Source organism: Lytechinus variegatus, chromosome 3, assembly GCF_018143015.1.
Source record: "Lytechinus variegatus isolate NC3 chromosome 3, Lvar_3.0, whole genome shotgun sequence".
NCBI lineage: Eukaryota > Metazoa > Echinodermata > Echinoidea > Temnopleuroida > Toxopneustidae > Lytechinus > Lytechinus variegatus.
In genome coordinates this window covers 45,804,000-45,816,497 of record NC_054742.1, presented here as the reverse complement: position 1 = coordinate 45,816,497, position 12,498 = coordinate 45,804,000, and the positions used below count along the sequence as shown (strand labels likewise).

The 12,498-nt window shown below is 35.3% G+C and overlaps 1 protein-coding gene across 1 annotated transcript in view; it reads right to left on the bottom strand.

Annotated features, from left to right (window-relative positions):
• Positions 1-1,786: 1,786 nt before the first annotated feature.
• The window catches only part of LOC121411161 (dolichyl-diphosphooligosaccharide--protein glycosyltransferase subunit STT3B-like), a 33,691-nt gene continuing 22,979 nt past the window's right edge, over positions 1,787-12,498 (bottom strand). The window contains exons 13-18 of the mRNA XM_041603708.1: positions 9,241-9,428; positions 8,691-8,862; positions 7,433-7,606; positions 6,665-6,778; positions 6,044-6,250; positions 1,787-5,475 (exon numbers count right to left, since the gene is read on the bottom strand). Coding sequence (XP_041459642.1) covers positions 5,380-5,475; positions 6,044-6,250; positions 6,665-6,778; positions 7,433-7,606; positions 8,691-8,862; positions 9,241-9,428 — 951 coding nt within the window. The 3' untranslated portion in view covers positions 1,787-5,379. The remainder of the gene's footprint in view (positions 5,476-6,043; positions 6,251-6,664; positions 6,779-7,432; positions 7,607-8,690; positions 8,863-9,240; positions 9,429-12,498) is intronic.

Here is a 12,498-nt window from a genome sequence, read left to right as displayed (position 1 = left end):
AAACTAATGCAAGCACAAAGTGTGAGCTGAAATTTTGATATACTGACCTGAAAAGGGGGCAATTTAAGGAATTCATGAAGAGGATACGATCTCGCTAATTAAATAAAGTGAGGGCCAAATGCAAGCTGAAATTATTTTTCATTATTCAGACCAGGAAATGGGATATTTTACTTTCCTTTTTTTTTTAATTACGAAACACTCAATGAAATAATGAAAGTTCGAAGCTCAAGCAGAAATGTTTATCTGTATATTGACTTGAAAACAAGAGCTGATTTGCCATATAACCCCTTTGCATGTGAAAATGGACAATGTGAGAGCTGAATATTTTTTTCCTATTGACCTGAAAAAGTTTTGTTGTTTTCCAATTCTTCCCATCCCCTTAATTTATTTGAAGTTCTTCCTCCTCTTTATCTTGCTTTGGGTTTTTTTCTTTTCTTTCTCTCTTCCTCTTCTTTTTTTTGTGGGGGATGGGAAACCATGGTCCATTCAGACCCTGGAGCTGCCTTATCTAATAGTTTATTTTACTTAAATATCTAACTTTTAATCATTCGAACATTTATTATTGTTGCATATACATTACTTAAATTAACCAAAATGGGTCGGCCCCTATGGTAGAATTTTAGATGCCTATTAAAGGTGTTCTCTGTTTGACATAAACTTCATGTGTGGAAAATCAGGGATCTCTTTTTGTCTAAGTAGTTGATTACAGGGTTGGGGGGGGGAGTTCTTTTTTTCTCTCTTTTTAGAAATTCTTTTATTCCAAACAAATACGAAAATCAACTCCTGATGTTCCACTACTTTGATACTACAATCCATTATTCATTTGGGTTATGTTAATAGCAAAAATGGGCCTATTGGAAATTGAAAAAACAGGGCCCCATGGATAGAATTTTAGATGTCTCTCGCATATATCTTACACATGTGCCAAATTTGGTTCCATTTAAACAAAGTGCACAATTCAGGTATATTTTGTCAATATGCTGCTCCACTAAAAGTAGATATGCCAGAACTTTCTTCCTTCAGGTTTTGATATTTTTAATGTCATGCCTGTTTAATCAAATTCCCCAGTTATTAAAATCAAATATTGAGGCAGACATATGGCTCATTGCAAGAAATTTCAAATCAAATTTAGGTCAAATCAATCATGAGCCTAGCAATTAATTGCAAAATTTGCAATTCTTTGCATTGAAGAATAGCTGCACAAAATGTTGAGGGACCAACATGCCTCAAGTCCTAATACATTGTACTCTAAACCATGTCATGAAATATATATGTACTACTCATATTCCACTTCTAATCTATTTATTACATGCTGAAATGTAGAGTAACGACTAAGTACGAATGATCACTTTGGCTTTCAAAGCAGGAACATTTATTCAAAATTTCCAGCACATATCCACAACAGTGTGAAAATAAATGTGATTTCTGTATAAAATGCGAAAACAGCATATTTCACATATTCCTACAACGGTTTACGCTAACCAAAGTTGCTATTCATGGTATTTTTACTTAGCCATCCAATGTTGACTTATTTTAAATCATTGATTCAGATAAGCTGGTAAGCATTGTTACCACTGTAGTTACCATTGGATGGCAAATTTACTGCAACAGGCCCTGTGTCCATAATCACTTGGTGTAAATTCAAGAAGGGCTATCTTCATTCAGGTTACATCCTTTTGGTCCAAATCACATTCTGCCTACCTAGCACTTAGTCTAATAGTCACAACTAACCTGCGCCTGGTTAATTATCACTTGGTTGAAACACTTATCTCGTTTTTTAAACAGCTGAACTGAAAATTAACCCAAGTACTTCAGAGTTCAGACTACACTAAATATGAGACAGATTACTGAGTATTAGGCAAACTGGGAATTGGATGAAGTGGTACAAAGACCAAATGAAGAATGCCAAGTTGAGTTTGACAATGTCAAAGCTTCCAAATGGTTGTAGGCCAAGTAGGAGTGAACCCATACCAAGACATTTGTCTCGTACTAGAAGTAAATCACATCCATAAAATAGAGAAAATATTAAGATGACAATATCCCATTTGTTACATTCACAGATACATGAAAAATAGCCATCAACCACCATTCATTTTTTTTCATAATTTTTTTTCTTCTCACCCTGAGGGTGTAATATGAATAACTTACATAATGATATCATTTCCGACATGTGAAGAAAGTAATAAAACAAGGGTAACAAAGTAGAAATCTCCTAATCATTACAATGATTTCAGATACAAGAAGTAATAAAACAGAAATGAATATCGATACAAAAATGATTACAGATTACTCTGCTACCAGTACAAATAATCAACAAACATAATTACAGTTGTAGTATCAAGATCATCAAACAATTGTTGATGTCTAGCGGTGAAAGTGCTTATAGAATTTTTCAAGAACAATCTGGGAAGAATTTTAAGAAAAAAATATTTGACTGCCACATGTCTAAATGAATTGTAATCAAGAGATTTTCAGACTGTCACGTTAATAAAAATTCAACAAAGAAGACATGCACTACAACATAGTTGTACATCTAAATTTTGTTAATGACTAGAATTCCAAGATTTTAAAAGTCTTTTTAGACTTGAAAAAGTCTGACAATAGGTTTCGTGGTGTGATTATCACAATGTCATTTATGAATCAGCAACAGATTTTAAGAGTGTTCAATATGAATGATGTCTGGCGACATCTTGGATCATTTATACATCCACCATCCCAACTTATGAACAGTGCAACAAAAACAAAAATAAAAGCAGAGAAAGAATGTGATATTAAAAAAAACAAAAGATGGCAACAATTGCACTCTACTATGGCTACAGTAGTTGGAGACAGCTAATCACATCATATTAGACTCAACAAATAATAAAGCTCTATTTTCATAACTCACTAAAATTTGAGTTCAAAATATACAGATACTCATCTTTAATCATCCATTTAAAAAAAAAAATTCTTGACTTCTGGACATAGGTTTTGACACCCAACAGTGCAGTACATAGTCTAACATGACAGTGCAATGAACTTTATTTATTAAAATTTTCAATGAAGCTGGAGCAACTTCTACATTTTATAAATGATGAATTGATTTCCAAGTCACTAAACAAAATACTCTGGACCTGATTAGTATACCATCGGCTTTCTATGGAAAAGAGCAGGGGGTGTTTCACAAGATTTAAGAGTCTGAATTAAATGCATAGTTGCAAGTGGTATAACAGGCATGGATGCAATGGTGAGATCATGCCAAGGAAACGCGCACTTTTGGGTATTGATCAATAACATGGCGCGTTGCACATCATGTAAGCGTCGACATTGAAGTGCGACTTTAAGTCATACTTAAATCTTTGTGAAACACTCCCTGGCGGGTGTTTCATAAAGCTGTTTGTAAGTCACATTACTATTGTCAGTATATCTTGTGAAATGTGTAACTACAGATTTGTCTTTGCATGTTTTTTAAAAGGCCCCCCCCAAAAAACACAACCAACAAACAAACAAAACAAAACAAATGTTCCTTGTAAACAGCAAATTGATTTTAGAAACCATGTAAAACATAACATAACAACACATTGCAATACAAAATCAGTGGTTTACTTTCTCTCTTGATATACAGTATAATGAAATCTTTTAGATTCTTCCTATTATATGATAGTGTGATATCATGAAACCCGTGACAAAGCTTAGATGTATATTGAAGTCGAGATGATCGGGCAAATGAGGTGGGATGTCATCTGAACCTTCCAGCAGCCTTTTCACGCTCTCAATACCAACACCAACAGTGTCCTTGAAATCACCCTTTGACTTAAGAATAAAAATCATAACAGGAATTGTTACCAAATTATGTTTAATGCTCATCTGGTTGGTTCATGTCTTCAGAACTAGCCAAATTTAATCTAGCATATTTAGTATAGTCAGCAGATCTCACCACACAAAACTACTTCTAAGATTGTCTTGACAAGCATGAAGCTTGCTTAAGCCTTTCTTGGTTGAACACAGTCTTGCCCTAGTCCAACTTGCATTAACAAAAGTCAATACATGTTTTTCATTGAAGGAAAATGTCAAGCTGATACAGGAAGGTATACTTATCTTCCCAATAGAATCACTAAATGAAAATTAAATGAGTGTACTAAAAAATAGAATTCCATCTCATTAATTCATGATCCAATAGTAAAATGGAGACAATGATTTTATCATTTTAACAATATGGTCACATTTAACAGGGGCATCATACAATAACTATGACTTGTGCATGATTTCTGAGGCTTCACATATGATTCGGTCAAGAACACATGTGTTCACATTTTCTGCAGATGTTAAATGATTTCTTGCAAGGGGGTGAGCTGTACAGATGCCCTGTGGAAATCGTATAGCACTTGTGCATTTTGCACTGTGGTCTCCTCAGCCTCTACCATTTCCATGCAGTGACTTGTACAAAGATCATAATCATACAGTAGCCTTACGATCTCTGTATGATTTGTTTCAACTCTCCCCCATGTCTGACAAAAACTGCACAGTCACTGTACAATATATGATCACCTAAGCCATCCCCCCAGGGTCCCTGTAATAATTGTTTAACACCATCTACAAAAAGTCTCCAGGAAACAGACATAACAAAACTGTATAGGCCATGATGCCTGCAGTGAGCCTCTGAAATCATGAAGTCAGAACCTGCCTTCATATGCTCATTACTATTTGCTTCCCTTTTAATCAAATCATCCTGTTTTATTTTTCTTGTTGTATCAGTAATGTTCTACATTTATGATTGGTTTCATAAAACTTCAAAATATTTTGTTTGAAATATATAAATACATGTGTAATTTTATTACTGTTTAAAGAAGATAGAGAGTATCTTGTTTATTATGTGCTTCATAAATCATCTTTTATTGATACAATTATGGATTAAATCTGACATCTTCAAGCCAAATAATAAAAATTATGTTGGTTTTACAAAGAGCCGGGAGCTCTGTAATAGTACTTGGTTTGTCAAGTAAGGTGTTAAATATGAATATTCAAATTCACACTTTTTACAGAGAAATACTAAGAAATTATGCATAATTAGTCAGACTCTTAATTAAGTCATATTTAAGTTAGTTATATTTACAGAATTCGCTTGGGTTGCATTAATTTTCAGAAAGCTTGGATAATACAGCAACGGACAAAAATCCTGAAAGAAAAAATATGATGATTTGGTTTTCCAACAAGACATAACACACAAAGACATAACAAGAAGTACTACTTATTTTTGGTGTGATACTCCTGTTGAATCACTTATCTTACTATTCCACCCAAGTCTAACCCATAACTACTTAATTCTAGAAGGCCATTTCACCCAAAATGTATTGAAAATTCATCAAATGTTCTTGGAGTATCATGGCAAGGTGAAAAGATTCATATTCTCTTATTATTTTTGCCACTTCCTCTTGTACGCTTGCCTCGTTTCACTACTGGTTTGTTCTTGATGGATCCACGCCTTTTCTTACCCGTCTGTATATGGAACAAAACAGAATAAAAGTATCCAAGTTTTAGACAAAAAAAACTGATCAAGAGGAGTTTAGAAACAATGTTAAGATCAAGTAACAAATATTTTTAACATTTTACACATAATTCATCTCAATATATGTAAAATAAAGTATAAGCTACATGAAATCACAGCCATTAACAGGGCACTCCAGGCTGAAAAATAATATGATTTTATTAAATATATTAGAATTAAAAGAAGCATAGCAGTTTATTTCATACAGAATGCAAAACATGGATGCTATCGAATTCTTAATTTTTGCGCTATTTCACTGAAACTGTACCATGCATTCCATCATGAGCGAGCTGATTATAATACCATGTCCCCAATTTTGCAAAGAACCATCACAGGAGCTTATGACTTCCTCGGGCAAAAGTTGAGGAAAAGTTAAATCTGCAAGATTTTGTAACAGACCGACAGACAGCCTGACTGCATGTCTGACAAACTGCCAAACCACACACTAATTCAAACACAGTTTAACTCCTTCAAACTTTGTGTGGCGTGGGTATAAGAAAAATTGCTGTCTCTTCTTACCTTTTTAGAAACATATTTCTTCTTCCCTGCCTTTCTTTTAAGAGGTTTCTCATTGGGTACACGATTACTGAGTGGTTTAACCTTGTAGATACGAACAAGCCAGTGTTCCGTGGTGTATGCCTCTTCTAGATGCTCAAAGGAAATATCTTTCTTCCCAATCTCTACTCCTCTTGTCCGATCAAAGCCTGCCGGTGACCGAAAATCAAGCTAAAGTACAACAAAACGGATGAAGGTAAGAGCAATACAGATATCAGAACTTGGTGCAAAATTTCTGATTGGTTCCTTTTTACTCACAGCTGCTCATAGGTTTGTAAACAGACTATCTTGACAAGAATGTGCAATGTTATCTAAACTCAATACAAGCATAAACAGTCTTTCCTTCAGCTGTAATTATTCAGATGTTATTGTCTTTAATTTGCATTATCATTGGAAGTTACTTGTAATAAAAAGCATGCAGGATAGTTCCATTACCAACGTTCTTATTTATTACATGATTCTTTTATTCCAAGGATTTGGGCAGTTAGAACAATAAATGTGATTGATTTTACTAAATTCATGATGTGAATTGATAATTTTTCTCATGAGGAATGGCACAAAATGAAATTTGAGTAACATACTGACCTGTAATTCCCCAAAGCGATAGTAACACATTTTATACATTAAGCAGTTGTGTAGGGTAGGTGATCCTGCTTTGTCCACCCTGAACTCCCCATTGGGTGTGAAGTAGTTACTTTCCTGTAAAAACACAATGGACACATGTTCTGTTAAATAAAAACTTAATTGCAGTGAGCCCTACTTCAGATAGAAAGGCTTAAAAGTCATTGCAGAGTGTTACCGTTCCATCATATATATCTACAGATATGTTCTGACATAGTAAGTGCTTTAAAAAAGTCACATCCATCCGAAAATGCCATGCTTATTTTCACACATTAGTCAGCAAATACTAATTTATGCATGTATTACTTTGTTTATACATACAAATAATTGCAGTATGTTGTGATTTTCTTAGGTTCTTTTTAAGTTCATTTTACAATTGTTATACCAACTGGAATTGATATTCAATCTACCTTAGATGCTCTGAAATTAAACGAAAACCCAGCTGAACCATTTTGGCCAAAAAAAATGTGTGTGGTCTAGTCCCATACCTACATTTCTGTAGGTAGTGCATATGACTTTCAGCAGAATTTAAAAAATTTCTTATCATTCCGGTGATTTCCAAATCTTGGATGAAACATTTATTCCCAGAGCCATTATAAATATGTCAATCACTCTTAGAAAAGTAATTCAATCTCACATCAATCTCATGACAGGATTAAACTTTATATTTGATATCATCCTCTGTTTAAAGAAATGTAAATATTATTTTGTAATCAACTTCCATGGCATTACCTTTATATCTCTTGGATGTTCTCCCTCTGCTATCCTAACCATCCACAAGAATTTGTTGATGTCATCACCAGAATATCCTATCACACCACCAAATATCACAAGGACGTAGTCAACATCCAGTTCTCTCATTATCTTATACGCTGCTGTCTCATTCGACGACATGGCCTTTCCAACCTGATAGGAAAATCAAAATGCATCTTGTTAAGAGTAAGAAATCAATTCATTATTATTATTATTATAAAGTCTTATTTATCCAGGGTAGCCTCATCAGTGACGTACACTGTTCTCCCAGAGGGCCCTGCTACATTTAAACACATACAAAAGAAAAAAACAAACAAAGGACAACAAATTAGAATGATACAAACAGAATAAAGTTTAGCGAACTGTGTCTTAAAACCTGGAATAAGATCTTCAGTTTCTCCAATAAGATGAAATAAATGATTGCAAGGTTTCCGCCCTTCTTACTGTAGATGGAATATTATTCCACAGAATTGAACCGTGTACTGAAATCCTTTTCTTTCCCTTCTCTGTTTTACACTTTTGTATTATGATCCCATTACTATCAGCATTTCTGGTACGGTATGAGTGGGTGTTTGATAATTGGATAAACAAATCTGAAATATATTGTGGGCAAATACCATTTAGGGCATTGTAAACAAGTTTGATTATTTGGAATTTCCATCTCTCCTCTATTGAAACCCAGCCTAACTTCTGAAGTAGTATAACATAACCTCGATACCACACATCCCCTCTTTCATCACAAAACAAGTTCTGTGACAAGGACTGCTTCCAATGGAAAACTTGTGTTATTTAATGCAATTTCCCTAGCATGAGATTTTATAGAATCTTGACCACTGATGTAACTACAATAGTAACTCCCCTAATTAAGAAAATAGAGGAAGAAATAGAAGTACCTTGCTTCTCTGCATGTAAATATCTTACTACGTTTACTTTCTTGATAAATTGATTTGGATATACTATAAAAAATTAAAACAGGCTGTCAATAGTAGTATTTCCTAAAGATACACATTCTAAAAAAGAGGGAATGAGAATTAAGTTGGTCACAACCAAAATCTTTGAAGTCCTATGGGATAAACATGAATCTATCTCAATCATATTTGTTTATCTGCAATTCCAAGCAGGATCTTCTCTGGATCTTTTTTTAAATCAAGGGATGTCTCCAACAAGACAAATCATTGATAACCCCCTTTAAAACAGATCCACTATAAATACCAAAGAGAAGATAAAGTGCACTTACTAATGCTATATGGCTGTTATTCCAGGTGTTATTATCTACTAGTGTTGTTTTGTTTCCCATGCCAGCGATCTGATAGCCATAATCCCACCATGACATCACACGGGCATGATCATCAGTGTTCTTACGTAACCAATAATACGCCTCACGGAAGTCATCAAGAATGACACGAGACCTGGTGCAGAGCAACACAATCATGTCACAAATTATATTTCCACGTCTATTGTCATAGATCAGTCAAATTGTAAAATGAGAATTAGAAAATGTTTATATTTCATATCTTATGACTAGTTTAGAGCTTTCTTGGAAGAGAGATCTAAATATTGCTAATTCAAGTGTACTTCAATACTGTATTCTGTTATATCATACTTGAGCTTATGTGATTTAGCATCTTTAATCAGCTCTTGGTTTTCCTATTATTGAACATTGAACATTCATAACATAATGTTCATGTATCCAGATTTTCTAGGCCAACTTCCTTTTCAAGATTCACATCAGCATTTATTCTCAGTCCTGTAAATACAAACAAAAATGAGCACACAAACATACTTACCCATCTTGATTGTGGGAAGCAAGCACTATACTAGGGCTGGAGTAGGCATTACTGGTAACCCATGTACAATGAACAGAGAATAACATGAGAGTCATGATGATAGCTACCACAACGAATCCTTTTAGGTTACCTCCCATACCCTCGTCATCTTTACCCTTGTCTGTCTTGATTCGTCGCACTTTACCAGCCTATTGGAGTAAAGAAGAAATATTATCATAATATCACAACAATGCAGACCTTGGCTCTGTAATACAAATAGAAATATGATTATCTACAATCAATTATTTAGATTTGTTTTGTAATTGAGTTGACATAGACTAACAAATACCACTGACTCCACCTTTATATTACAGCACCAACGCTATCAATGAGTTCTGAACTTCCACAGAACATGCATGTATGAGACTCACATGTTATGTGGCACAGAAGTTTTGACACTATCGTTTTGAATTTTGATGCATTCCTGGGGCCCATTTCATAAAGTACTTGCAACTGTTGTAACTTTGCCATAATGGCAACTACCATGGTAACAGGGCTCAGCAGCCAATCATATGCAAGGATTCCATGGTAGTTGTCACAATGGCAAAGTTACAACAGTTGCAAGTCCTTTATGAAATGGGCCCCCCGATGTCCATATTATAAAGGCATCTTATAAAAAGTAAGTCACAGGGGACCATTTGTAAGTTAAGAGCGACTTGATGAACCTTTCTTCTGTGCTAAATAATCACCAATGAACATCTAATGGTGAATATCATTTACCACAAGAAGGGATCACCAGTCATTCTTACAGTCACTCTTAACTTATAAAACAGCTTTATGAAATGATCCCTGGTCTTTTAGCAGGAATCCCACTATAAAAAGGTATGTGTTTTTATTTCCCATTCATTTGTGCATGCAGCGTTCTCGCCAGTGTATAATACGCATGGTGCAAACACCATGCGTGCGGAAATGGAGACCAAGTGGAACCATGCGTAAAATTTCAGCGACATGCGTGGCGACATGCGTGGAAAAATTAAATGGAAATATTCATTAAAAAAAAATACACTCCCTGAACTCATCTTAGTGATATCAACGTAATTTGTCGGGTTGCGCCGAAGTCCCACCAACTTAAGACCACTTACAGGCCTCCTACGCCACGGCTTGGAAAGTGGCAAGGCGCCCAGCTAGCTCGCGGCTGCTCGCTACGGTTCTCCTCCCGACTCCCTGGTCCTTTCATTCTCTCCCAGTCATCCATGACCCAACTCACTGCAGACATAAAAACCACACACACAAATTCTCTCCCCATCATCACAAGATCAACTCACTGCAAACATTATACACACACAGGACACAACGCAAGCACATGTTTGACCGTGGTTTGACCCTGGCAATTGTTTCTTCGAAGTGATTGTTTATAATTTTTAGTGCTGTGATGATAGAGTGATTTCCGTGCTTGACTGATATCTGATTTGATTTAATCCAAGTTTGAATGTGTGGTACTTGGTTTACTTGAGGTCTGTATGTTTACTGTTTAGTATTTTTAGCCCATTATTTGTCAAGAAAGATGAAGTTTTTGTAGAACTTTCGTACAATTCTGAGAAAAGTAATTTTATCATACAATATACCTGCAAGCCTGCAAATGTGAAGTTGAAATTATTTAAATGATGCATTTAAAAAAAAGACTATCCATCATGAATGCCGTCCAAAGCCTCTCTTTGCAATTAAATTTACCCTGACCTAATTTCTCAACACAGGCCATGTAGCAGCCAAACCCAACACAGAATGAAAAGGGCGGCAATCTTGTAACCCCCCCCCCCACCGCAAGAATATCAGATTTCCAAACATGTGCTTCTCAAGATTGTGCAATACTAGCGGAGACAAAGAAAGTTATGTAAACAACTCGCGGAGGGTTGGGACTAGTCTTTGTTTTCAGTCACTTAAGAAAATGGCAAACTGGATAAAGGTGAAATACATCATTTAAAAAATGATTGTTTGGAATGAAAAGACTAAGATTAAAGGAAATATGACTGAAAAATATCCATAGTTCAATCGCTAATTTCATTACTGACAGAACAATAATATGTGTTTTATTAACTTTGATTTAATCCAAGTTTGAATGTGTGGTACTTAGTTTACTTGAGGTCTGTATGTTTACTGTTTAGTATTTTTAGCCCATTATTTGTCAAGAAAGATCTGCATTCGTGTCCAAATACAATGTAAAAAGATAAAGTTTTTGTAGAACTTTCGTACAATTCTGAGAAAAGTAATTTTATCATACAATATACTAGTCCTTTGTCAGGACTGTTGTGTGTTTTTTTTTTACTCTGGCCCCTATACTACACAATCGACCTCTACGCCCTAAATATAAACAACCCCTCGAATTATCCTTCCCCCACAAAAATAGGGAATATCGCGATCAATGGGGTTTGGTACATGGTGGAGAATGAAGAGAGGGGGGAGAGAAATGAACTACCAACGGATAGAATCTAGACTAACAATATACCTGCAAGCCTGCAAATGTGAAGTTGAAATTATTTAAATGATGCATTTAAAAAAAAAGACTATCCATCATGAATGCCGTCCAAAGCCTCTCTTTGCAATTAAATTTACCCTGACCTAATTTCTCAACACAGGCCATGTAGCAGCCAAACCCAACACAGAATGAAAAGGGCGACAATCTTGTAACCCCCCCCCCCCCTCCGCAAGAATATCAGATTTCCAAACATGTGCTTCTCAAGATTGTGCAATACTAGCGGAGACAAAGAAAGTTATGTAAACAACTCGCGGAGGGTTGGGACTAGTCTTTGTTTTCAGTCACTTAAGAAAATGGCAAACTGGATAAAGGTGAAATACATCATTAAAAACTGATTGTTTGGAATGAAAAGACTAAGATTAAAGGAAATATGACTGAAAAATATCCATAGTTCAATCGCTAATTTCATTACTGACAGAACAATAATATGTGTTTTATTAACTTCTGGTCAATATTCCAATATGACAAGACTCCCATTTAAGACTAGCGAGCAAATGATGGTGGGGGGGGTTCTGGAATGAAACCCCCCAAAAAAAACCTTCTCACACAAGTCACACACAAATCCCTATGTACTTTGATGATACAATCACAAGTGTTGCTTAACGCAACGCACGTGCTCTGTACTGGCTTTGCACAGTCACAGAAATACACACAACACACACGATGCATCACGGCATACACTGCAGGCTCCAAGCAGAGAAAGTTTGTCCTCTGCTCGAAGTAAATCATTCTGTCAGCTCCAAATT